Source organism: Bos indicus x Bos taurus, chromosome 21, assembly GCF_003369695.1.
Source record: "Bos indicus x Bos taurus breed Angus x Brahman F1 hybrid chromosome 21, Bos_hybrid_MaternalHap_v2.0, whole genome shotgun sequence".
NCBI lineage: Eukaryota > Metazoa > Chordata > Mammalia > Artiodactyla > Bovidae > Bos > Bos indicus x Bos taurus.
In genome coordinates this window covers 64,602,135-64,630,007 of record NC_040096.1, presented here as the reverse complement: position 1 = coordinate 64,630,007, position 27,873 = coordinate 64,602,135, and the positions used below count along the sequence as shown (strand labels likewise).

At 48.5% G+C, this 27,873-nt stretch overlaps 1 protein-coding gene and 1 long non-coding RNA gene across 10 annotated transcripts in view; one reads left to right on the top strand and one right to left on the bottom strand.

Annotated features, from left to right (window-relative positions):
- Positions 1-27,873, bottom strand: part of EML1 (EMAP like 1) — a 204,387-nt gene that overhangs the window by 127,392 nt on the left and 49,122 nt on the right. For 2 of the 9 annotated variants that reach the window (XM_027522076.1, XM_027522078.1), the window contains exon 1: positions 12,436-12,582. The exons of 4 other annotated variants lie outside the window; for them this stretch is intronic. In XM_027522076.1, the coding sequence (XP_027377877.1) occupies positions 12,436-12,502 (67 nt within the window). In that variant the 5' untranslated portion in view covers positions 12,503-12,582. Of the gene's footprint in view, positions 1-12,435; positions 12,615-27,873 lie in introns of those variants that run through there. 3 more of the 9 variants (XM_027522077.1, XM_027522081.1, XM_027522084.1) reach the window with 2 other exon arrangements.
- On the top strand, positions 12,814-13,835 carry LOC113880078. Its single transcript, XR_003507579.1, has 3 exons — positions 12,814-13,225; positions 13,338-13,518; positions 13,739-13,835. It is a non-coding gene; the product is annotated as an uncharacterized LOC113880078 (long non-coding RNA).

Below are 27,873 nucleotides of genomic sequence, written 5' to 3'. Positions count from 1 at the left end.
GGGAAACGCGGGTGAAGACAAGGAAACGTGTCCGGAGACCCCCTTGGCAAGCCGGTGAAAGGACCTCAGATCCAACTAGTAACAAGTGCGTGGCTTCTTCCAGAAGCAAGGGGCCAACGAAAACCATCTACATCCCTTCGTGTCTGTGACCAGTCCCGTCTTTGGATCCATCACTCACTCATCAAACATAACTGAGCACGTCATAGGCTATGGACCGGGGAGCCAAATGCCTGGGTTCAAATCCCAGCTCTGAACAGGACAAGCCAGGTGGCCTTGAGCAGGTTTCTCAAATTTGGGGGGCTCTGTTTCCTCACCAGTCACAATGGAGATGAACACGGAAGCCACCTCAAAGGGGTGGTTGTTATTGTTCAGTCATGTCTGACTCTGCGACCCCATGGACTGCAGCACGCCAGGCTTGCCTGTCCTTCACCATCTCCTGGAGTTTGCTCAAACTCGTCCATTGAGTCAGTGATGCCATCCAAACACCTCATTCAGTGAAGGTTAAACAAGGAGACAACGGTACGTGCTCAGACCATGTGACATGTGACGTTGCCCGGTGAGACCTCCAGCACTGTCTGTGTCTCCCGCTCCTACACACACACACACACACACACACACACACACACACAGAGTGCCTGGCCCTGGGCAGGGAAAGATGGATGGGACACAGCCCCTACCTAGGAGAAGCACAAGCTCTGGCTGGGAAATAACAACTCTGTGTTGTCAGAGCTGTAATTAAGTACAAGATGCAGTCTGAACACACATTTTTATATAATTAAATTATATCAACTCAATAGAAGGCTGTTTTCTCGGCAGGCAAAGAAATGACACACAGAGCCAGATTTCAGTCTTTGAGAGCGGTGGAGTGCAGGCAAGGCTGCTTAATTACTTTCTAAAGGACAAATTTGGTGAAGCCATGCTCACTGATCATTATCTTTATTATATGGCCCGCGCAGTCCCGGGGGAGTAGTCTCCGTGTTTCACACACGGGATGGTTCAGCATGACAAGGGACTTCATGCTACATGAAGTATCCTTACTCAGTTCTGTTCCTAAGGATTTTCAACTGTTGGCGACACCATAAGCGGGGCTACTATGCACAGGCATGCGATAGATGACACTCCTAACTCTACCAGCGCGTCCCTGGTGCCTCAATGGTTAAAAACCCGCCTGCCAACGCAGGAGACTCAGGTTCAATCTCTGGAGTGCAAAGATCCCCTGGAGAAGGAAATGGCAACCCACTCCAGTATTCCTGCCTGGAGAATCCCATGGACAGAGGAGCCTGGTGGGCTATAGGCCACGGAGTCGCAAGAGTCAGACAGGACTTAGCAACTAAACAATGACAACAACAACTCTAAGCAACTGCTCGATTGGAACATATTTGTGTAAGAATGGTAAAAATTCTTGTTACACAAAATAATTTGGGGGGGGGGGCTGATTTGACAGTTCAATCCTTTTTTATGGCTAAAAATGTTGATATTGCCAAGAACTACTTCACTGGGTCAATTCCTCTGGCTGAATATAATTTGTGTTAAGCCTATGAAACCACCTCGTGTTGTTGTTCAGTCAACTGAGTCGTGTCTGACTCTTTTGCGACTCCATGGACTGTAGCCCACCAGGCTCCTCTGTCTGTGGGATTTTCCAGGCAAGAACACTGGAATGGGTTGCCATGCCTTCCTCATTATACACACACACACACACACACACACACACACACACACACACACACACACATTATTTCAAGGATATGTAGAAGTGGCACCTACTTAACCTTGATTTAGCATATGCGTTACAGGTGAGGTGTTTTGACCAGTGCGTGTATATTTCACAAGCCCACAACAGCCATCAGGACACCCACCAGGTGCAGACTCTGCTGAGGAGCAAAAAAATACAAACACGACCACCGGCAGCCTCTGCCTGGAAAAGGGTGACAGTCTAACGGGAGATCTGAAAATAAATCACCGTGACAGGCCTCTGGGATCATGGTGATGACAGAGGTTTAGTGGCCACCAAGAAAGGACCCCCTCACCAGACTCAGGAGCCGGTGGTGGTGGCTGGGGAAGCACCTGGGAGTTGAGACACGCAGCCGCCTCTTGGGGCCTTGTGTGCCAGAAAGGTGGGGAGACCCTGAAGACTTTCCAACAGGAGGGAGTTTCCTGGCTCAGATCGATCTTTCAGAAGGAGTATTCTAACTCCACCTTAAGTGAGCTCACCTTCGCCATGCATTCTGGTGCCATCTATACACTGCAAGTGTGAAGTGTCAAAGTGTTACCCGCTCAGTCATGTCCAACTCTGTGCAACCCCATGGACGGGTAGCCCGCCAGGCTCCTCCATCCATGGGATTCTCCAGGCAAGAATACTGGAGTGGGTTGCCATTTCCTTCTCCAAGGGATCTTCCCGACCCAGGGATCAAACCCACGTCTCCTGCATCACAAAGGTTCTGTACTACCTGAGCCACCAGGGAAGCCCCAATCTACATACTGATGGCTCTCAAACATCTCCTCTCCAGGACAGACATCTTCTGGCTCCGGTTTCTGCCTCCCACGAGCCAGTCAGCCCCTCGGCTTTAGGTCCCACAAGCCCCAGCTGAACCGTTGTCTGCCGGTCCGCCCTTCCAGCTCCTTCTAGCTTGGCCTGTGGTACTCACTTGGGCGGACATGTCAGGGGCCCGGGAGGCATCCTCAGTTCCTCCTCCTCCTGCCTGTAAAGGCCAAAGCCCAGGTGCGGCCAGCCCCCAAGCAGCCCTCTGGTGGGAATCGCCACCATTCTCCCCGGGTTCATGGGGAGCCCCCCTCTCGCCCTCAGCAGCCCCCCCAGCCCCTCCTCTGCACTGCGGGGAGAGGCAGTCTCCAAAACTCCCTGAAAATCTGACCATGTCACTCTATCGCCTCAAAATTCTCCACCACATTCTCTCTGCTCCCCAGAAATAAGACCAAACTCCTAATGTGGCCCAAAGGCCCCACAGGACACTCCCCGCCTCACTTCAACTCTGTCCCATTTCTCTTTCTCTCGGGGGAAGACTTTCAGTTTCCAAAAAGGTCCTTTCCCGCCCAGGGCTTCACACCCAGTCTAGAATGTTCTTTCCTGCCCTCTCCCCACCCCTGTGGGTGAATGGCTTCCACTCCCCAGGGAAAAGCTCACGCAGGCCTTTCTGGGTCCCATGCCCGGCCCCTCTCCTGAGCCTGCTTCTCAGCACCATCTATGTCCAGGGTCGTTAAACAACTGACCGAGAACACGATGCTGAGCGTCCAGCTCCTGAAGGGCAACGCACGCTTCCTTTTAAAAGCCAGGGCCACGTGGACCCCTCGTGTGGCTGGAACCCTTAGACCTGCGTAGTGAGGAGCTCGGTGGGTACTCAAGCACGTGTTGAGTAAGAAAAAGGAGCTGAGACCGGAGGCGGAAAGGCTAGTTTGGGGCCGCTGCCCTTACAACACACCCCAGATGAGCACTGACCGGGGTCTGAGTAAAGTGGGGGCAGGAACGATGAGATCCGTGGGAGAGGAGAACTCTCCCGTGGAGATGGGAGGCCGGGGGAAAGACGCACGCAGGACACTGCTGAGGGAAAACTGATGCTTCTAGGGAGGACATGTTTTCAACATTTTTCATTGTCCTCGGCACATTGTAGGGACACACTCGAAACTGCCTCCATCTGCCAAGTGAACTTAAAGGCCTCTCTCTCCATGAATACTCGTCTGATCGTCTCTATCCTCATTATCCTTAACTGTGAGCTGCCCATTGTCCGCGAAAGGTTCTTTGTGGGAATAATTTGCAGTCCAGGACAATGATGCCTTCCCCTCCAGAGGGCACAGAATGAAGGATACAGCCAGTGCTGGACCCCACCGCAAGGACGTGCCACAACTGAGACACCACCCCGAGAGCCTGGCTCCTCTGTTCTCCCTGCTCTGCAGGCAGCCAAGGTCTCCTGTGGAACTCCCCACCTGGGGCAGGCTCTGGGCTCAGCGATCCCAGCCTCTTGCATCATCCAAGGCTAATGGTCAAATCTGCGCCTTCACAGAGAGGATAGTTTATTAAAGACAGCGAGTTTAAATCTTTTCCAGAAAGCTGGCAGGATAAATATGCTACTGCATTTTAAGACACAACTAAGTACTCTTGTAAAAATGTAGCTTTCCCCACAAATAGTATTTTCCAATAAAGATAGGGCTTGAAAGGAAACAAAACTGAAAGTATGTCTACCTAATTCTTGATTGGAAAATAAATACTTTAAAGAATGAAAATCTTCTAAAGAGCTATTTATTTACAGGAAACCAAAGAGGGTACGTACCAGCTCCGGGTGGCATATAAGATAGCCCCCGTCCCACACGACATTGAAACAAACATGCAGCTGTCAGCAGAATATTAAACTTACATATCAAACATCTAGTGAGAAAAACATGACGCTTTGGTGGGGAGAGTATATTGATAATACTTACATGCCATTTACAATTTGCAGCATACTTTTAAAAAAGTTTTCCATGTGTCTGGTGGCATTTAAAACATTTTGCTAATCCTAGAAATCCTCAATTAATAAGCTAGGATTTTAAAGATGAATAATTACAGTTTTCCTGAAAGAGACTTTTGTAAGTGGCACAAAATACCATTGGTTTTAAGTCCTTAGAGAAGCTGTTTTTGCTACTAAAAGCAAAGCTTTAATGTTCAATTTTCAATGCTACCGTAATTAAGTTTTTCACGCTTCTAGTTTTATAGCTCGAACAGACTTTGACAGTAGAAACAAAGATGTTATTTCTTTTTTATCCACTCTCCACTCAACTAAAATGTTTATTTTTTAAGAGACTATATGAAAAAGCTTATATTGTCTCAGAAATTAACAAGAACTGACTGATAGTTACTTTTAAGCCTGGTTTGGTGAACTTTCCATCAGAATGCCTGGGTTTGTTTATAATGTCATAAATGCTTGTGGTTTGGCTATAAAATAGATTCCCTGCCAGAATATCAAGTATACCAATTAAAAATTCTCACTTAGTATGGGTGCTTACTTGGCATTTTCCTGTAAAAACTATTTTCTTTGGATTTTGCTAACAGACAAAATCTAACTCAGTCCTCAGCCACCACAGAAGAATACATGAGGTTTGAAAAGACTTCATTTTGTTCAGTTCAGAGTGATTTCTTCACACGAGTTCCTTGACCTTGTTTCAAACCCAACTATTTGCCAACATGAAAATTCTATCAGAATCAGAGTTAACAAAATCAAAGATGCCAAAATATTTCTAAGATTTTAAATAAAGTATTCTTAACTCCCTCAATATAAATGCTTAGAAATAAAAACAAGTTTTCATTTCATAACTAGAAAAATAAATGGCAGTAGCTGTGGCCATGAAATTAAAAGACGCTTAAAGCACTCCTCGGAAGAAAAGCTATGACCAACCTGCTGCTGCCGCTAAGTCGCTTCAGTCGTGTCCGATTCTGTGCGACCCCAAAGACGGCAGCCCATCAGGCTCCCCTGTCCCCGGGATTCTCCAGGCAAGAACACTGGAGTGGGTTGCCATTTCCTTCTCCAATGCATGAAAGTGAAAGTGAAAGTAAAGTCCCTCAGTCGTGTCTGACTCTTAGCGACCCCATGGATTGCAGCCCACCAGGCTCCCCCGTCCCTGGGATTCTCCAGGCAAGAACACTGGAGTGGGTCGCCATTTCCTTCGAGGAGGAGGGTTCAGGATGGGGAACACGTGTATACCTGTGGCGGATCATGTTGATATATGGCAAAACCAATACAATACTGTAAAGTTAAAAAAAAGAAAATAAAAAAAGAAAGTGAAAAGGGAAAGTGAAGTCACTCAGTCGTGTCTGATTCTTCGCAACCCCATGGACTGCAGCCCACCAGGCTCCTCCATCCATGAGATTCTCCAGGCAAGAGTACTGGAGTGGGTAGACAGCATATTAAAATGCAGAGATATCACTTTGCCAACAAAAGTCTGCAGAGTCAAAGCTATGGTTTTTCCAGCAGTCATGTATGGATGTGAGAGCTGGAACATAAAGAAGGCTGAGTGCTGAAGAATTGATGCTTTTCAATTGTGGTGTTGGAGATGACTGTTGAGAGTGCCCTGGACTACAAGGACATCAAACCAGTTAATCCTAAGGGAAATCAGTCCTGAATATTCATTGGCAGGACTGATGCTGAAGCTGAAGCTCCAACACTTTGGCCACATGATGCAAAGAGCTGACTCACTGGAAAAAAACTCTGATGCTAAGAAAGACTGAGAGCAGAAGAAGGGGATGACAGAAGATGAGATGGTTGGATGGCATCACTGACTCAGTGGACATGAATCTGAGCAAACTCTGGGAGATCGTGAAGGACAGGGAAACCTGGTGTGCTGCAGTCCCTGGGGTCACAAAGAGTCAGACTCAACTTAGCAAGTGAACAATGACAACGAAGTTCAAAACATTACTGCAGTGGCTTCAGAATGTCACTGGGAGCAGGAGGGAGCAGGAAGGAGCAGGAGGGAGCAGGGACTTGACAGGCTGTGGTTATTAACAAGTAGCACCTGCAGGGGAAGTCCAGTTACATCAGAAGTGGGAGCTGAGCCATGTATAGGCTGTAGAAAGGAACATGGGAAGATCTCTCACAGCACCTTTCCAGGCAAGACAGAAAAAAAAGCTATCAGCCAGAATCATAACCTTTAAGGCAATGACCAACTTCCATGTTGTTATAACACTGAAATATTTTATAAGTGTTGGGAGTATTTACAGCATTACGATACAGATTACAATTATGCTGTATTGCAGGAAATTACCCCTAAAATAAAAAAGGAAATTCCCCCTTAAAAAGAAAAGGGGAAAGTATGGGGAAAATAGGGGGTTAGCCACAATACATGTAAAACAGACAAGAATTTTAGGTGAAAACCAATAAAAGGTAACAAGGTGAAATGGCAAGCAAAAGAACTAATATGGTCTTGGGCTACATTATTAGAAGTATAGACTTTAGAACAAGGGAGGTGAAGTATCCAGCTCTACTCTGCTCTATTTAAAAACCGCGCTTGGAATACGCAGATATTCAGCTGTGTCAAATTTAAAGAGGCATATAAGTGAGTGAGTGAAAGTTGCTCAGTTGTGTCCGACTCTTTGCGACCCCTGGACTATACAGTCCATGGAATTCTCCAGGCCAGAATACTGGAGTGGGTAGCCTTTCCCTTCTCCAGGGGATCTTCCCAACCCAGGGATCGAACCCAGGTCTCCAGCATTGCAGGCGGATTCTTTACCAGCTGAGCCACAAGGGAAGCCCAGAGAGGCATACAGACAAAAGAAAAGAAGTATGGACTGGGCAACCAGGATAATGAAGGGTCTAAAACTGTGTCTTGTGAGGATTTCTTTTTTTAAAGGTAATGTTTAGCTGGAATCAGACCTGAGAAGGAGCTATCATGACTGTCTTCAAACATGGGATGACCTAGTACATAGAGAAGAGATTAAACCTATTTCCTATGGACCCAAGGAGCAGAACTTGGGCCAAATTTTGACTGCTTTTAGCAACTGACGGTCTGAATCACACAAAGAAGGAATGGACTGCATGCAGAGATAGTGAGTTTCCCGTTCTTTGGAACTGCTCAACCATGGGTTGAATAACCTCTGGAACAGAGATCTCAAGCCCTGGAGGGCTGGGTGAATGGAATCAGGGGATGACAGGACAGGCAAGGAGGACCAGAGACACTACCCTCTCCCCGAGTTCAGCGGGGGATGCTCCCCGTGGTTTATCTGCCTGACATTTGGGTTCCTGGGTGAGCTGTACTTTGACGAAACATTCAGAGGCTTAAGAAAGTAAATCATGAGATGAGATCACCCTTAAGTCCCCTGAAACTCTGAAATTCTTGTAACCTACAGCAACTAAGCCAACGTGTACATTGACTTCTTTTGAAGAACTGTGATTGATGGAAGAATCCAAAGTGACTCACAGAAATGAAATAGCAACAGTATGTTCTTCCCACCCACTTCCTTCCCTCTTTCATCCAGTTTCTTGACTCCCCAGTCTCATACCAACAAGGTATAATAAAAAGAGCTTGATGTTTCAGTTCAGTTCAGTCGCTCAATCCATGTCCAACTCTTTGCGACCCCATGGATTGCACAGGCATCCCCTGTCCATCACCAACTCCCAGAGCTTGCTAAAACTCATGTCCATTGAGTCGGTGATGCCATCCAACCATCTCATCCTCTGTTGTCCCCTTCTCCTCCCACCTTCAATCTTTCCCAGCATCAGAGTTTTCCAAGGAGTCAGTTCTTCGCATCAGGTGGCCAAAGTATTGGAGTTTCAGCTTCAACATCAGTCCTTCCAGTGAATATTCAGGACTGATTTCCTTTAGGATGGACTGCTTGATGTTTAGATTTCAAAAAATTCAGACTAGTTCCTCAAAAATGTTAAACCAGAGCTACCATACGCCTCAGCAATTCTATTCCTAGGTAAGTGTGAAAGTGCGTTAGTCACTCAGTCACGTGCAGCTCTTTTCGACCCCATGGACTCGAGCCTGCCAGGCTTCTCTGTTCATGGAACTCTCCAGGGAAGAATACTCAAGTTGGTTGCCATACCCATTTCCAGAGAATCTTCCCGACCCAGGGATTGAACCTGGGTCTCATGCACTGAAGGCAGATTCTTTACCATCTGAGCCACCAGGGAAGCCCTACTTCTAGGCATCAACCAAACAGAAATGAAAACATATGTTTACACAAAAACCTGGATATGAATGTTCCTAATAGTATTATTGATGGCAGTCAAAAAGTAGAAACAACCCAAATGCCTATCTACTGGTGAACAGAGACATAAAGCAGGGTTCTTCCTATGGTCATGTATGGATGTGAGAGTTGGACTGTGAAGAAGGCTGAGCGCCAAAGTATTGATGCTTTTGAACTGTGGTATTGGAGAAGACTCTTGAGAGTCCCTTGGACTGCAAGGAGATCCAACCAGTCCATTCTGAAGGAGATCAGCCCTGGGATTTCTTTGGAAGGAATGATGCTAAAGCTGAAACTCCAGTACTTTGGCCACCTCGTGCGAAGAGTCGACTCATTGGAAAAGACTTTGATGCTGGGAGGGATTGGGGGCAAGAGGAGAAGGGGATGACAGAGGATGAGATGGCTGGATGGCATCACTGACTTGATGGACGTGAGTCCGGGTGAACTCCGGGAGTTGGTAATGGACAGGCAGGCCTGGCGTGCTGCGATTCATGGGGTCGCAAAGAGTCGGAGACGACTGAGCGACTGAACTGAACTGAACCCATATAACAGAATATTATTTGGCCATAAAAAGAATGAAGTACTGACACATGCTACAACATGGGTGAACCTTAAATCATTGTGCTAAGTGAAAACAGCCAGATAAAAGGCCACACGTATGATTCCATTTATACTGAATATTCAGAATCCAGAGGGACAGAAAGATAGGTTGGTGTTGCCAAAGGGCCAGGGCAGTGGGGAATACAACCTAGTGGGTGCTGGGGTTTCTTGGGTGGTGATGAAAATGTTCTAAAATTAGACAATGTTGATGCACGCACAATTCTGTGAATATACTAAAAGCCACTTAACTGTATACTTTAAAAAGACAGAATTTTTATAGAATGTGAATTATCTCTCTCAATAGCTGTTATTAAAACAAACCAAAAGAATTCATACCGGTATCCAAGCCTTACTAGTTGTGTGGCCTTATAAAGTTAGAAAAATCTCTTTGAGCCTCAGTTTCCTCCTATGCAAAAGGAAGGGTTTGAAGAAAAAATGGAGTAAAAGGTGGCAAGTATTTCCCAAACAGGAAATTGGCTTATAAATGACGGCTTTAGTCCACTTTCCAACTATGGTCGTTTTTTCTTAGGCGGACAGAAGGTTGTGATTTCTAGCTCACTTTACAGAGTCCTAAACAGTTTCGGAGAGAAAAACACTGCACACATTTCCTACTGAAGTGAGACAGCCAGTATCTAAAAGGAGCATGGATAGTCTTTTCATGAGGCTAGATACCGCCTATGTTGACATTTAATATCCATTACAAATTAAGTACGAGAGACAGTAAGGGAAAAATACAGGGGAAACTAGAGACTTCACTCATCAGAACAACGTTTTCTCTTCCTTCCTTTTCACGTTTATTACTAACTTCTATCTTGATCGCACCAGGAAGACGTTACCTGTGGCAGTCATCCAAACAGCAAGTATGGGAGGTATTTTCTGAAGCTAACAAACAGCTATGACTTTTTGGTTCCCGTCACTGTCGAAAGCATGCAGTCTGCTCAACATGTGAACACGGATGGGTTCATCTCTGCGTGGTGTAGTCCTGCCATTGTCATGGAAATCTCTAATTCAAAAAGAACTTTTTTTCACTGTAGCCAATAAAATACCCAAATGTTTAATTTAATGCTTGGTGAAATGGTGCTCCTGTGATCCACTGCTTTCATTGAATCATCATAGTCATTAATTGGGTTGTACTCATTTATATTTTCACTTAGCAAAGGCCTCTTAAAATGAATAATTTCTCATCCAAACATCTGGTGCCTAAAACATCACCAGTGTGACACTCACTTCTACCTCAGAGACCATTCTTGCTTTAAACTTTATTCATAAGGTAACCGAAAAAAAAAAAAAAAGCACAGAGCTAAGAGCTTTGTAAAGAAAAGTAATTTAACTGTTACGATTCAGTTGTATTTTGAATTGCTCTTATTGCTTGTTTCTAAGCTATTTTAAAGTCATTGTTTTCCTATGGGGACATGGGTAGGGAATGGATGGATGGCAAGTTTGGGATTAGCAGATGTAAACTATTATATACAGGGTGGATAAACAACAAAAGTTCTACTGTGTAGCACAGGGAATCATATTCAGTATCTTCAGAAAAACCATAAAGAAAAAGAATATAAAAAAAGAATAGATATATGTGTATAGCTGAGCCATTTTGCTGTACAGCAGAATTTAACACATTGTAAATCAACTATGCTTCAATAATAAAGTCATTTTTCTTTAAACTGTTAGCTATACAATATAAAATCTGGTTTTTACTTTCTTCTAGACACTTACCAGTAAAATTCCTTACCAATATTTCTGACACACAATAAGAAAAGGCAGAAATCCAGAATGTTCATGAATAGATGCCCAACTTTATGACTGAACTGCTATTTAGAAGCAACATGACCAGCCCCTAAACAACTGCTCAAATATCTACTTAATGTTGTGGAGGATAAAACCGTTTCCATGACTCTCAACTACATATAAGAAATTCCAATGGCCAGAAGGGCACCAAATACATTCTATCCTCCTTCAGCTCTGAAACTCTTGTTAAATTTGGAAAGCAAAAACTTTCATCCTTTCTGCTGAAGAGGCCATTACAAGTTAATGAAGGCTCACATGTGATTAACATGAAAATTACAAGCTGCCAAAACTATAAGACTGTATACTCTCCCATGAAAAGATGATAAATTTCGCCAGAGGTTAAAGGATGAATCAACCCGGTGATCTGAATTGCCAAGGCTAATACCTCCTATTTGCAAACAGGTGTCGAATAACTAGAGATATTCGCCTAAATCACAAATACAACTGCAAAATAAATTGCTCAAGCCGTCAAAGCGTCTAGAATTCCAAATGATTCCACCTGTACTAGAGGCATATTCTAGAAAATACACGATTTTTTTTTCTTTAACAAGTTTCTGAGATCCTCTAATAAAGCAATAAATCCAACATATAAAAATTGTATGGTTAACTTTTGTGCGTGAATGGTTCTGATAAACCATGCAGTCTGCTGTGACCATCTTTTTCACCCCTACTAGTGAAACTAACATCTTTGAAACGTTAAGATTTTATATAATTTTTAAAGATGCCATATTGATAGCTATTTCTATTTCCTCCCTGTAAACAAACAAACAAACAAAAAACCCCAAAAGTATCACCCCGTAAACAGTCGAAACACTTTGAAGCCCGGTTCACTCTGCCTGTCCATTTAAACAGCTCTAGATTGCATGAAAGTGTTGATGGTTTCATCAAAGTAGAACGGAATGGATCTGAGTCCATGCGCAGCAACCACTGCGCACATCATCGAAGGAGCGTTTTGTTATTAAGTGATGTGTTTTCCGAGTTCTTCTTCCAGACATTTCCAAACAGATGTGAGTTTGGAAGCAGAAAGCAACACGTCCCCGCGGAGCCCCGGGACGCCCGGGCCTCCCCACGCGCTGCCCGGCCGGTGCGCCCGCGCGGGTCTCTCCGGGACCGGCCGCTCCCTGAGCGCACTGGCCGGAGCCCGGAGCGGGAGCCGGGAGCCGGGAGCAGCGAGCCGCGCCGGGGCGGGGGCGGGGGCGGGGGAGCAGCGAGGCCCGGGCGGCCCGGGGGCTCGGCAGCCCAGCACAATGCGCCCGCGGCGGCGGGAACCGCGCGCCCCTCCGCAGCAACTTTGCGCGGCCTCCCCGGCCGCCCCGGCCTCGCCCCTCGGCCCGCTCCGCGCCGCGGCCCCCCGGCCCGCCCCGGCCGCCGCCCCTCCTCACCGTTGCAGAACTGGAGCAGCGAGGACGTGTCGTACAGGCTGCTGTAGCTCGAGAAGCCGTCCTCCATGCTGAGGCCGCCGGGCAGCGCCCGCTCCCCCGGCCCGGCCACGCCGCCGCCCGATCACCCCCACACTGAGCCGCGCCGAGCCGCGGCCGGCGCTGGCGCTGGGGCCGGCCCTGCCGTGGCGGCGGCCGCCGCCGGTTACCATGGCAACCCCGGGCCCGCCGCCGCGGCCGCGCGAGCCGGGCGCCCGCTCCGCCCGCCAGGGGGCGGCCTCGGCGGGGGGACGTGGCCGGGCGGGGCCGGGGCGGGGCTGGGGCGCTGGGGAGCCGAGGGCGGTGCGCGGCCGGGGCGGGGGGTGCCGCGGCCGGGCCCCGCCTCCCGGCGCGGCCGCCGGCTCCGGGGTTGGGCAGGGGGCGCGCTGGGACAAAGGCGAAGCGGCGGCGGTGGGGGCGCGGGAGGGGGCGCGCGGGGAGCTGGGGAGTCGCACCCCACCCCACCCCCGGCCCCGGCCGGGGCAACCCCTCCTGCGGCCCCGGCGCCCGCGCTCCCCGCAGGCGGCTCCAGGACCAAACATGGACAACTCGCGGGCCCATCTCGGCCGGGTGTCCACGTCGGAGCAGCTCCACTTTTGGCCACGTCCTGCCAGGCGCGCCCCTCTCTCCGCGCGTTCTTCCGCCGCGGCCAGGCCCTGCCTCGAGTGAGAATCGGCGCCGGGCTGGTGACTCGGCTCCAACCGGTGCGGCTTCCCACGTCCAAAAGGAGCCCTCCAGATGTCAGGCTGGAAAGGTCGGGGTCTTTAAGGCGAGCTAAAACATCTCCCGGGGTCCCTCCCACCCCTGATCAGCCCCTGGGGTGGCGGGGAGATTTGTCACATGATACACTTGTTAACTTGTTACAGGACCCATGGAAATCTCTACTTACTCTATCTCAGAGAGACAGGGAGTCGGGACAAAGTACCACAGAAAGAAAGAAACGCACAAATCCACGGGGTTGTAATGTTTCCAGTTCCTGCGCATATGTGCCAGTCACTGACCGTGGACTGAAGTGAAGATGCTCGCACGTGACAAGTGAGAGAGAGTGTGAGTTTGACAATCCTCTGACTTAGTCCGGGAGTTGGCGATGGACAGGGAGGCCTGGCGTGCTGCGATTCATGGGGTCGCAAAGAGTCGGACACGACTGAGAGACTGAACTGGACTGAACTGAACTGACTTTGTCCAGACGGTGTAACATTTTTGCTCCTGGTTACACAGTAGCTACAATTCACTTACGTGTTCAATTCTTACTGGTTTCCGGTTGTAGGTATTAGCTCCTGTGCTGTGCTTGATCTCTCAATCGTGTCCGACTCTTTGCGACCCCACGGACTGTACGCCCCCAGACTCTTCTGTCCATGGGCTTCTCCAGGCAAGAATACTGGAGTGGGCTGTCATGCCCTCCTCCAGGGGAATCTTCCCAACTCAGGGATTGAACCCAGCTCTTGCGCATTGCAGGCGGATTCTTTACTCTCTGAGACTCCAGAGAAGCTCAAGGTTGAACACAAGTAGGTGAAATGAGAACTGAGTAAAAAGTTACTATTAGGAAAACCTGGGGGCCTGGCTGGGGTTCAGAGGTGGATGGGGACCTCTCTTTGCAAAAGCAGAGGGCAGGGGCAGGGATGGGACCCTGCTGCTCTGTGCCTGGCACATAGGTTAGCAGGACTGGCATTAGATGCTGTGGACGGACGGGAAAGGCTGAGCCCCATCCTGGTCAAGGAGACCAGGAACAGAAGCCCACAGGGATTGTTAAGAGGAAAAGTACACTGGGATGGGGATGGAATGGGGTGGGGTGGTGGCATGACCCTCAAGGGCCACAGGTGCTGTGGGTTTAACTGTGACCTGGGGTTGGAAGGACAGGGTTAATGACTGTGGAGGAAGCAAGCAGCAGGGGCTGCTGATAGGCCCTAGGGCTGACCTGCTGTGAGCGGACAGTCTGTATTCAGACAGTGGGGAAATGAGAGTGGCCTGAGCTAAGAGAGAGCCAGCAGAGCAGCCTGAGCCAGACCCAGCAGGAGACAGAGGGAGGCAGGAGGCTTGCACGCCAGCAGGTGGCTGACACCAGCAGTGTTGGAGATGAGCCTGAGTGCTGAAGCTGCAACTCCAATACTTTGGCCACCTGATGCAAAGAGCTGACTCATTGGAAAAGACCCTGATACTGGGAAAGATTGAAGGCAGGAGGAGAAGGGGACGACAGAGGATGAGATGGCTGGATGGCATCACTGACTCGATGGACATGAGTGTGAGCAACCCTGGGAGTTGGTGATGGACAGGGAGGCCTGGCCTGCTGCAGTCCGTGGGGTCACAAAGAGTTGGACACGACTGAGCGACTGAACTGAACTGAACTGAGTGTGAATCAGACCACAAGGGCCAGGGCCTGGAGCTAGAGCACCCCAGGGTGTCTGCAGCTCTCTGGAAAGGAGCACTCAGGGCCCGGACAGTCAGAGGGAAGAAAGAAGCTGAGGGATGGGCCGGAGGGAACCTGCTCTAGGACGATGCAGCTGGAGAGGCAGGAAGGCCAAGCACGGGAGGACAGCAGACCTCCCACTAGAAATGCCCTGTAGCAACTGGGGATGCAGACCAGCTGGCCAGTGAAAGAATGAGAAGTGGGAATTGTCTGCAAAGAGGCTGTGGCAGGAATACTCTAAAGGAGAGGATGGAGGGTGGGAAGGGAGCTGGACAGAGCCTGGGAAAGGGAGGAGAGAAGGAAATTCCGAAGGAGCTGAGAGCCAGGACATCAGCTTAGTGGGCTGTCTCATTAAGCAAAGAGCACAGAAAGTTGCACAGAGGTGGGCCTTTCCACAAGGTTCTCTGCTGGACAAGTCAAGGGGGATGAGCCCAGGCAAAGGGCTTCGATCTGGGGGTAGAGGGTCCACAGGTGACTTGGAGCATCTTGGTGAAGCAGTGGGGACCGGAGCCGAGCTGCTAGACATCAAAAGGAGAGCACATAGAGACTCCCCTGGTGGCTCAGTGATACAGACTCCACATATCCACTGCAGGGGGCATGGCTTTGATCCCTGGTTGAGGAATGGAGATCCTGCAAGGTACACAGTACAGTCAAAAAATAAAAGGGCTAAAATTTAAAGAGAGAAAAGATGATCAATATTGCCTTTAAATTTCCACTTCAGACAATGCGAAATATGTAAATTCTTTTGATCAGTGTAAATCATTAAGAATGCTCAAAAAAAGAAAAGGAGAATGCTCGTAGATGCACGTTTCAGAACTTTGACAGAGAAAAGAAATAGAGGCCAAATACAGAGGGCAGAGGTGGCAGAAGAGTTACATGAAGCCTCTACCCCGACCCAGTAAGGCCGGACCCTATGCATCCCAAAGGCAGGTGCTGGGGCTTTTTTTGAATTTATTTTTTAACTGGAGGAAAATTGCTTGACAACTGTGTTGGCTTCTGCCATACAGCAATGCAAATCAGTCATAACTTTATATATTGCCTCCCTCCTGGAGAGGGGCTTTTGAAGGCTGGGGCTTTTGAAGGCTGGAACTTAACACAGGTGCACATTTGAACTTGGCGCTTCTGTTTTCTCTTTTCCCATCTTTCTTCCCTTCCAGTCTGACCTTTATACTTTTGCTTCTCCACTTTGAGATTTTATACTTTCGGATACTTTGGATAATTAGTGTTTAGAAACTAATGTGTGGCATTCTCTGGAAAGGAAGGGATAATCATGAATAAATAATTAAAAGATGATTCTCTTTAAGATGGTTAGCATTCCTGATTTATAATGTGAAAGATATGATATCCGGTGGCCCCAAAGCAGAAAGGTTGGGGAGTAAAGAAAATTCAGAAGTGGAACAGGGGAAAAATTGAGCTGGAGATTTTCTTAGAGGATTTTACTTCCGATGGAACAAAATGACAAATAACAAGAACACAGCCCACTGCTCTGAGATGATGAAGATCATTATTACCCTCTTAACCTAGAGTATTCAACTGCTATGGTTTTCCCCTCAATGGTAAAAGCTTACTGTAACAAAAGCAAATTTTAGTATAATCACAAGGACATGCATGTTCAGTCAACTAAGTATAATCTACACAGCATTTTTTAAAGATCTGTGGAGGAAAAAAAAAAGAGAAAGTTCAAGAAAAAAATCTCTGAAAACTTAATTAATAATGTGAGATTTTGCGCCCAAACATCTTAACAGACCGTTATTCCACATCATTTTGAGATAATTTATGGCCCGAGTCCAAAACATATTGTTGTTGTAATAAATGATGTATGCTATCTAGGACAATATAACCATAGCATTCCATGACATTAATAGCAGCATTGGTACAACATGTGAAAAAAGAAAGAAAAGTGGGAGCTCTGTAGCCTTTATTCATGGAAAAGTAATAAAGAAAAATTACCCCAAAATGGAGAGCCTGTGCATCTATACTTTAATTCATCATTCCTCCAAAAATAGTTCTACAGTTCTAGACACCATGCTTGGGGTTGGGGATATAGCACCAAAAAACACAGTGCGTTCTAAACTGCAAGTGTTATGAAGTTAAAGTCACATCAGCACTTTGAAACAGAATTAACTATAATTAAAATAAAAGAAAAGAGAAGCAGAAAATTCCATTCTGGGTGTATACCCAAAGAAATTGAAAGCAGGGTCTCAAACAGATGTCTGTACACCCATGTTTACAGAAGCATCATTCACAACGGCCAAAACGGGGAAGCACCCCATTGTCCATGGATCAAGGAAGAGATAAAATGTGGTCTATCCATACAATGGAATATGATGTACTCAAGAAAGAAAGGAAACTCTGACACATGCTACCACACAGATGAATCTCAAGGACATTATGCTGAGTCAAATAAGCCAGTCACAAAAAGACAAACGCTGGACGATTCTACTTACATGAGGTCCCTGCATGTGTGAGTGCTAAGTCGCTTCAGTTGTGTCTGACTCTTTGTGACCCTATGACCTGCAGCCTGCCAGGCTCCTCTGTGCATGGGATTCTCCAGGCAAAAATCCTAGAGTGGGTTGCCATGCGCCCCTCCAGGGGACCTTCCTGACCCAGGGATCAAACCCACATCTCCTGTGTCTACTGCATTGGCAGGCAGGTTCTTTATCACTAACACCATCTGGGAAGCCCTATATGAGGTCTCCTGCTGCTGCTGCTGCTGCTAAGTCGATTCAGTCGTGTCCAACTCTCTGCAACCCATAGACGGCAGCCCACCAGGCTTCCCCGTCCCTGGGATTCTCCAGGCAAGAACCCTGGAGTAGGTTGCCATTTCCTTCTCCAATGCATGAAAGTGAAAAGTGAAAGTGAAGTCGCTCAGTCGTGTCCGACTCTAGTGACCCCATGGACTGCAGCCTACCAGGCTCCTCCGTCCATGGGATTTTCTAGGCAAAAGTACAGGAGTGGGGTGCCATTGTCCCCAGAGGAGTCAAATTCATGGAGCCCGAAAGTATCAATAGAATGGTGTGCAGGGGACTGGGGGAGGGGAGTTGGTGTTTAATGGAAACAGAGTTTCCATTTGAGATAATGACAAAGTTCAGGAGATGGCTGGTGGTGATGGCTGTCCAACAGGGCGAATGTACTTAATGCCACCAGACTGTGGACTTCAAAATGCTTAAAACGGCAAATTTTATGTTGTGTATATTTTACTATGAGAAAAAAAAATAAACAAAATGGGAAATATCAGGGTGCCCAGAACATAGTGATAACAAGCGTTTTCCCCTCAAGCGTTGATCTTTACCTGAACTGTCTGTGTGCTGAGCTGGGAGGTAAAGGGTATCTCTCCCTGTAGGTGACATAGAATACTCATACAAATAAATACGTTAGTGCAAAATGTGGTGAATGTGATGAAACAAACCAGAAGGAGGGGTTTCGCATGACTCTGGAGGGTCTGAACTAGACTAAGGAGTGAACGGAGACACAGCAACAGTGGGCAGAGAGCCAGTGGGTGCTGCCTCAGGCAAGTAAGGCTCCTCTGGGGAGCTGGACAGGAGTTGGGGCGGCCTGTACACACGGGGCTTTGGGTTTTAGTCTAAGAGCAAAGAGAAGTTGCCTTTTAGTTAGTGGTTTGGGTTGAATTGTGCCCTTCATCCCCTTTCTGAGCCAAGTCCCTGTTGGTTCAGATGGTAAAGTATCTGCCTGCAATATGGGAGACCCAGGTTCAGTCCCTGGGCTGGGAAGATCCCCTGGAGAAGGCAATGGCAACCCACTCCAGTACCCTTGCCTGGAAAATCCCATGGGCAGAGGAGCCTGACAGGCTACAGTCCACGGGGTCACAAAGAGTCGGACACGACTGAACGACTTCACTTCCACTTTCCCCCTTCATATGTTGAAATACTAACTGCTGGTGCTTCAGAACGTGACCTTTTTCGGAGACATGGTCCTTACAGAGGCAATCGAGTTAAAACGAGCTCAGGTGGGCCCTGATCCAATAGGACTGGTGTCCTTGTAAGAAGAGGAAGTTAGGACACAGACGCACACACAGGAAAGATGGGGTGAAGCAGACGCAGGGAGGAGACGGCTGTCTCCAAGCTAAGGAGAGAGGCTTGGAGTCCATCCTTCCTTCCCAGCCCTGCCCACACCTTGACTTTGGTCTTCTGGCCTCCGGAAGTGTGAAACCGTGAACTTCTGTTTCTTAAGCCTCCTGGGTATTCCAAAGATTCAGAAAGCCATTCACCACTGATACTAAATTATAACAGATAAATATACTTTCTCATAATAAGACTGTTACTCCATAAAATGAGAGCTAATCACAGATTCCTAACATCGATAAAGAATATTAAACTCCGTGGTCCCCAACCTGCCTGCTGACACTGCAGTACTTTTCTGCAACATCCCTGACAAATGGCCGCTCGGGCCATTTCAGAGTTTACGAGCTTGAATTATTAAAAAGGTGGTTGGTTATTTTTATTCCAAACCATCTTTTCCAAAGTGTCCTGCATCGATCCCACTTCTGCCCCGTCCATTTCATTTCCCCTTGTCCTGAGGCTTCTGTCTGTGCTAACACCGTGTGGCCAGGTTTCCTCACTTCTGCTTACTCCAGGGTTAACTTGCCCAAAGAGGTGTTAGCGATGTCGTTTCATTCTCTGATGCCTGCCCCATGAAGCACACACGTCCCCGAGTGGACTTCCAGTCTGTCAGTGCTCCTGCCGCAAATGCTGTCTTTGGCATCTGACACGCGGCTGCCGCACCATGCACTGGGCAGCCTCTACCCCTGACTCTCACTCATGCCCTGCACTTGAATGCTCTGGACCTCTGCCCACGCTGTTCCCTAGTCCCTGCCTGCCTGCTGGCAGAGAAGCTGCCCCATCTGGGAGGCAATCGTGGGCCTGCTACACCCCCACCACGTCTCCTGGAACCTGATTGCATCCCTTACGTCAATCCACCTTGTCTTTGAGGAACTTGGGAGTGTGTGTGTGTGTGTATGTGTGTGCATGCGTGTGTGTTCACGTCTCCCATGAGATTACATGCCTCTGATGCCCATCATGCTTGACACAAGACAAAACGTACTTGGCAGTCGTAAATGCTGAGTGAATGAATGAAGGAATCAATGAACCCTCGAGACAAAATCAGTTTTCTGTTACACACGCTAGACTTGCACATGCTTTGAAGGGAGCGCTCATCTACTCCAGGGTCAAGTTCTCCATTTCTTCCCTGTCCACCATGTGACACAGTTTCTAGACCCCTTGTGCGTGTAGATATCCACACCACCTAACTGGACTCCCTTCTCCTGAATCCTTGTACCCAGACCTGGGTACAGTAACCTCAGATGACTGACCCGAGTGGCCTTTCCCTTATATAACTTGGATATTATGATTCTATTGACACAACTGAAGTTTGTATTGATTTGCTTATTTTTTTTAGCCAGGCTATATGCTGTTGGTTCATATTGAACTTCTGTTCAATATAAACCTATCAGTTCAGTTCAGTTCAGTTCAGTCGCTGAGTCGTGTCCGACTCTGCCAGTCTTCGTCAAATGGAATTACTGTTGGGTCTTCTCCAACCTTTACTGAGTTAATTGACATTTTTAAATCTAAAGATGAGATTTATCTTTACCCCTGTAAAATGTCATTTTATTGGTTTCAAGCCATCCTTTTAACCAACCAAAATCTTTTAAACTCTTCTATCTGGCATCTAACACATCAGCATTGGGACAGCAGTGAACGTGCATGGCAAACACATTAAAGTCTCCTTCATCTTCATAATCGATAAACGCATTAGCAGCGCATGGCAGGGGCAGGGCTGACAGGAGTGAAGCTCTTATGTCAGCCACATCTCACCAGGTGTATCTCCACCGATCTGTTTATTATAAATATTCTGAATGTGTTTGTCCAACCAAATATCGTCACCTAAATATTTGTTCACCCAGCCTATTTTCCCCCGTATCATCCTCGGGATTTTGGGAAGGCTCTTTACCGATGCTTTGCACATCCAGCCTGGTAACCCTATGAAAAGAGGGAATGGGTTTGGTTTGCCTCTTCGCAATAACATTTCCTTCCAAGTGAGTTCACACCAGCTTCTCAAAAATCTGTTAAAATTATTGCTCGGAACCCATATTAATATAAAATTTATCATCTCTGTTTTCAAGAACCCAACTTATTCTGCTTTGGGGAAAATCATGACATTTTTCCCTTCCCAGTTTTCTGTGACTCCCATCTGGCCAAATCTGAGACCTTTTGTGGAGACCTGGAGAAGGGATTAGCAGTCACTAAGCTTCCCCACCCTCTATCTCTCACCTATCTTGGGCCCTTGACAATTTCTCCTAAGGGACTTCAAAAAAAAAAACTTTTCCCAGTTTTCAAATTACTCTCCTTATTGGAGAAAAAGAAACCTGCAAAGTCCAAGATGTGCAGACTGGATTCCAGAGTCCTTCAAGGCCCCCATTCCTCAGTCAATTCATTCTTTAAAAATATATAGAAAAGAAGAAAGGGAAAGTCGCTTAGTCATGTCCGACTCTTTGTGACCCCATGGACTATACAGTCCTTGGAATTCTCCAGGCCAGAATACTGGAGTGGGTAGCCTTTCCCTTCTCCAGGGGATCTTCCCAACCTAGGGATCGAATCTGAGTCTCCTGCATTGCAGGCAGATTCTTTACCAGCTGAGCCACAAGGGAAGCCCAAGAATAATGTGTATTTATTTTGGCCACACTTTACTACCTGTGAGATCTTAGTTCCCTTACCAGAGATCAAACGCAGGCCTTCAGCAGTGGAAACGTGGAGTCCTGACCACTGGATGACCAGGGAAGTCCTTCATTCTGCTTTTCATTCCCCAAACACCCTGCAGGGGTTGGCCCCTGGGCTTCACTTGCGTGGCCTCCTGGAAATGTCCTTCCGCTCAGCCTCTGAGCTCGTACACTGCCCCCCACCCCTCTGTCCGGCTGGAGTCCCTGCCTCCTCCATTGCTAACGGCTGTCAGGACCTTTCATCTGGGCTAAACCAGCCTCCTTTTTGAAGTTCTGTAGAAACTGGGCACCCTGGGGACAGGGCTACGGCTCTTCACTCTGTTTTTATGCCTCCTCCTCCAGCAACAATGGCACCCCACTCCAGTCCTCTTGCCTGGAGAATCCCATGGACGGAGGAGCCTGATGGGCTGCAGTCCATGGGGTCGCTAAGGGTCAGATATGACTGAGCGACTTCACTTTCACACATTGGAGAAGGAAATGGCAACCCACTCCAGTGTTCTTGCCTGGAGAATCCCAGGGACGGGGGAGCCTGGTGGGCTGCCATCTATGGGGTCGCACAGAGTCGGACACGACTGACGTGACTTAGCAGCAGCAGCAGCAGCCTCCAGCAACCAACACGAGTTTTCCTAGTTCTCTCCGCGGCTTCAGCCCTGGCTGGAAGCCTTACAAAGGCACGGTCTCCGTAGCCCGTGAACCCAGCTCCCTGACCACCTATGCACAGACTGTCCCAGACAGACCGGTGAGTGAGTGGTGCCCGACAGACCGCGCTGTGTAAAAACGCACAGGCTCGTCAGCGTCGTCATCCTGTCACAGAAATGTTGCCGCAAAGCCATGAACTTCTGAGCCTTTCACAGATAATGGCTCACCATCCAAACGGACATGAAAACTCCTTGTTATCTCAGAAACCTAGGGGGGTTTTCCCTCAGCAGGTTATTTACTCCAAAATGTTCTTAATGATTTACATTGATCAGAAGAATGTACGTATTTTGAAGTCTCTGAAGTGGAAAATGAAAAGCAATGTTGGTTGGTTTTTCTCTTTTAAAAATTGTAGTGCTCTTATTTTAATTATTTATCAGAGTACAGTTGCCGTACTGTATTGTGGAAGTTTCTGTTGCACAGTGAGGTGAATTAGCTCTATGTATATAAATGTGCCCTCCCTCTTGGACCTCCTTCCAACCCCCTGCCTTTTATTTTTTGGCCCAGCCACACGGCGTGCAGTATCTTATTAGCTCCCCACCCGGGGACTGAACACAGGCGCCTGGCAGTGGAAGCACAGTCCCATCCATTGGACCCCCAAGACCCTTCCGGTTTTCTCTTTTTCTAAATGACATTCCATTTGGGAAACTCAGTGTTCAAATCGTCTCTTATCTATACAGTAATGCAAGTACCACTGTGGATGGCAGACGAAATTTCCTTTGAGGCATCTCCACTGAACAATGTCATTTTCAGGAATTTTTTCATTTGCTCCATCATGCTGCCTGTGAGGTTTCATGGCAGTTCTTGGCATAGAGCTGATTAATCACAGAGTAAATAGTCTAATGTTGGAATATTAGAATCACTCATTTCAGGGTGCTGGGGCAGCCAGGTTTATGCTTACGTCCTGGGTCTTCGTCAATAGTCAGTCCCCCTTTGACTCTGAATTATTTTAGTTGGGATGGCAGATTATATTGCCATCCTAGCTAACACGGAAAGATGTAGACTCTATCCATTTAATGCACTGAAAAAAATTAGGAGGTTCGTACAGTTATATTTACTATGCCATCCTAAGCTGCCTCACAGCGTCAAAACTGCAAGAATTAAAGAGAACTTGCCAGAAATCTGAATTATTTATTAGGAAAGTCAAGTAAAAGGCCCTCTTCTGAGGTTTGCCCGGTGTCTTCTCATCACCCCCATTATGGCCTTTTTCATCCTGGTGGCCGAGATACATAATGTTTATTTGCAATTAACAAAGAGTCCTGGAATCCTTGCTAATTTATTTGCCTATGGTCTGCAGACTCTAATTATCCCACTGATTAAGGCAATGGTTTAAAGGGTCTTCTGAGCAGAGATCACTGGTAAGACGTTGTTCCATCACCCCCAGTTATGGGCTTGCTCATTGCACTCATTTTTTAAAAAAGAATGAAGTGTGAGTTGACTTACAGTGTTGTGCTTCTGGTGTACAGCAAAGTGACTCAGTATATGTGTGTGTGTGTGTGTGTGTGTGTGTGTGTGTGTATTTATCGTTTAGTTGTTAAGTCGTGTCCAACTCTTGTGATCCCATAGACTATAGCCCGCCAGGTTCCTCTATCCATGGAATTGTCCAGGCAAGAATACTGGAGTGAGTAGCCACTCCCTTCTCCAGGGAATCTTCCCGAGCCAGGAATCAAACTCGAGTCTCCTGCCTTGGCAGGCATATGTTCTTTAGCCTCGAGCCACCTGCGAAGCCCTATGGTTTATTACAAGATATTTAATATCGTCCCCTGTGTGTTCTGATCACAGGTGTTTGCCTGGTGCTGACTCTTGGCTCACTCATTTGCACATGCTGAGTGCCTGCTCTGTGCCAGGAACAGGGGGCCCAAAGGAGACTAGAGCAATGCCTGTCTCCTGAGGGCCTCGTGGTCCGGGAGGGGAGGAAACACACAGGAATACACAGGTGGGGACCAGGCACGCAGGAGCCCACTGGGGGAGAGAGCCAGTGCTGTCCATGCATCAGTGACTGTCCACGCCACAGGCCTGTGGGGAGGTGGCAGTGCCTCAGTGTTATCTGCAGGGGAATCCCGCGTGAGCAGAAGGGCATGTGAGAGCCAGGCTTTGAATCTGGCCTTGTCATGCCCCAAACCTTACTCTGCAGCTCTGAACTACCACCTCTGCAGCTGAGGATGGGCTAAGAGAGCCTGGGGGAAGGAGGGAAGATTTACCTAAGAATAAAAACTGATGACCTGGTTGGGGACAGGAAGGAACACCTCAAGATAGGATGGGGCCACGGACCTCATCCCGTGCGGAGCAGTCCCTGGATTCATGTACCAACAGGACATGTTCAGAAAGTGTTCGCTGCTTGGGCTGGGGATGAGGGAAGGCACAAGGGTTACTGAACCCCCTCCGGGGGCCAGGGCATGTGGAGAAGGAATCCCGGGTTGGGGCTGGTGGATGGGATTAGAGCTCTAGCTTTGACGGATCTGAGAGCTGAAATAATTGGAGAGGGAGACGGCGAGTCATCTAGGTTAAGGGGCTAGAAACGCACACCCAGTGTGTCTGAGAAGTGATGAACCATCTAGCTCTGTTCAAGTCAAGGATGGGACGAAGAGGTCGGGCAGGAGGGGTCAGGCATTGCGGAGGGCCTGGGACCCCCTGCTAAAGGGTTGGACTTGGCCCATGAACAATGGGGAGTCCCTTGGAAGCCTCACAATGAGGCTGTGCTTCAGGACGATGGACAGAGTAGTGCATGTGAACGGAACCAGAAATCGCAAGAACAGACTAGCGGCTGCGGGCATAGCTCTAGGGGAGATGGTGAGAGTCGGTACGGCCAGCACCCGCCTCCCAGGTGGGTGGCGAATTGGCTGGTTGGACCAGGTTACAGACACAGAAGATACCCAGGGAGGGTCTCAGTCTGAGGGGATGGAGTGGAGGGCGGAGTGGGATGTTGAGAAGAGGGGTGAGTGCCCATTTCCTTCTTCAGCAGATCTTCCCGTCCCAGGGATCGAATCCACGTCTCCTGCCTTCGCAGGCAGATTCTTTACTGCTGAGCCACGAGGGAAGACTGCATGTACTACCAGGTTATGGACACAGGAGAACAAGGGAGGGTCTCACTCCGAGAGGATGGAGTGGAGGGTGGAGGGGGAGGTCCAGAAGAGGGCTGAGTGCAGGGAGAAGACCATGACCTTGGCAACGAGGGTGGGTTTGGGGATGCAGAGGCTGGAAGGGTGAGCAGTGGCAAGGCCTCAAGACCAGCAGTGACCAGGAAACAGTCAGTCAGACTGGGAAAGGAGCAAAGAGCTGGAAACCCTGCCCCATGGGGCAGCATGGTCAGGAGGGGCCTTCTCAGGACGGGAGGAGCCAGCGTGGATGACAGGAAGGACGGGGCAGAGGAGGGGTGACGTGAAAGAGAAGGTCGCTCAGTCGTGTCCGACTCTTTGCAATCCCAGGACTATACAGTCCATGGAATTCTCCAGGCCAGAATACTGCAGTGGGTAGCCTTTCCCTTCTCCAGGGGATCGTCCCTACCCAGGAATTGAACCGGGGTCTCCCTCATTGCAGGCAGATTCTTTACCAGCTGAGCCACAAGGGAAGCCCAAGAATACTGGAGTGGGTAGCCTATCTCTTGTCCAGGGGATCTTCCAACCCTAGGGATCGAACCCAGGTCTCCCACATTGCAGGCGGACTGGGGCTTCTCTGATAACTCAGCTGGTAAAGAATCCACCTACAATTGGGCTTCCCTGGTGGCTCACCTGGTAAAGAGGAAGGGGAGTTGGTGACAATTCAAGGAGAAGGAAGATGGCGGCTGGAACAGACTTCCAAAGGAAACTGTCTATGGGGAGGAGAGGTTGGGGGGAGGGGTGGTCACCTGGGAAATAAGGAGGGATTGCACGTCTTCTGGGAAGAGGGTCAGAGGATGACAGGGGCAAGATGCCGCAGAAAATGCGAGGTTTCATTCATTTGTCAACAAATCTTTGTTGGCAACATGATCATCCTGGTAAGGATGTCCTAACAGTGACTTTGCAGGGAAAAACAGCAGAGCACACGAGCCAGTCTCCATGGTTTGCTGCCAACCACATGCCCACGGAGCAGAGGACAGAAGAGGACACACCCTCAGGCCAGCTTCGCAGGCTGGGAAACAAGCAGAGCAGAAGTACGATTTTGTCTGCTCCAAACAAGCTGAAACTGAAGCCAGCAGGCTGGGGGCCACCAAGGAGCACCCCGCGTCCCCCAAGAGAGCCCCCAAAGATTCAGGAACCGATAGCACCACTATGGAAGTGGAGACACAGGAGAGGCTGAAATTAGGAGGGTTGACCGAAAGTCTGCAGAAGCAGCTCTGGACTGAATTGTGTTCTCCTAGATTCCTATGCGAAAGCCCCAACCTGCAAGCAACTGCATTTGGGGTTAGGGCTTCTGTGTGCTCAGTCGTGTCTGACTCAACAACACCATGGACTGGACTATGGCCCTCCAGGCTCCTCTGTCCCTGGGATTTTGATTCTCTCAGCAACAATATTGGAGTGGGTAGCCATTCAGATATTCTTCTCCAGGGGATCTTCCCAACCCAGGGACTGAACCCTAGTCTCCGATATTGCAAGCAAATTTCCACTGAGCTACCTGGGAAGTCGGTTAGGGCTTCTAGGAGGTAATTAAGATTCCATCTGTACTAAGTTGCTTCAGTCCTGTCCGACTCTTTGCAACCCCGTGGACTGTAGCCCACCGGGCTCCTCTGTCCATGGGATTTCCCAGGCAAACACACTGGAGTGGGTTGCCATTTCCTCCTCCAAGGGGTATTCCTGATCCAGGGATTGAACCCACGTCTCCTGTATCTCCTGCATTGGCAAGAAGGTTCTTTACCACTGGTGCCACCTAGGAAGCCCCAAGGGGACGCTGTGGCTGCATGGGCTGGAATTAAACGAGGTCATAAGGGTGGGGCTAATCTGATAGGATTGGTGGCTTTCTCCCTCCCCCAGGTCACAGACTTCCACGCTCCAAGACTGCAAGAGACAAGTGTCTGATGTTTAAGCCCCAGTGTGTCATATTTTGCCATGGCAGCCTGCAGCGACTAATACAGCAACAGATCCCTCCCCAATCTCCTTCCTTTCCCTGTAGAAGACTGGAGATTTAATCTCGGAAACCAGTGAATGACGGGGTTTTCCCCACAAATGGATAACCAGAAGGGAAGATTCTGAAGATGAAGAACACATGATGGCCTAAGGCTGAACGGTAAGACCTCCCCCAGCCCCTTCCCACCCTCAGCTCCTGCATCCTGGCAGCCCACTGTCTGCTGTCCAGGCCAGAGTGTGGAAGACCCTTCTTTAGGGACCATGACAACCTCCTGGGGAAAGATCTGGAGGGAGAGAAGGGTCAGGAGTCACAGTTGTTGACAAGTCCTCCCATGGACAAATCTCATCTGTGGACTCAGCTTCCTGCAGCTTTTGAATGTTCATCTCTAACATTTGAATGGGGAACCAAGAATCTCTAAACAGCTAAGAAAATGTACAAGGAAGAAAGGGCAGGGGAATAAGAGGAAAGGGACAATGCAGAGAATAGAAGGAAATAAAATAATCACCAGCGTCCTCAAAGGTTGAAGTGA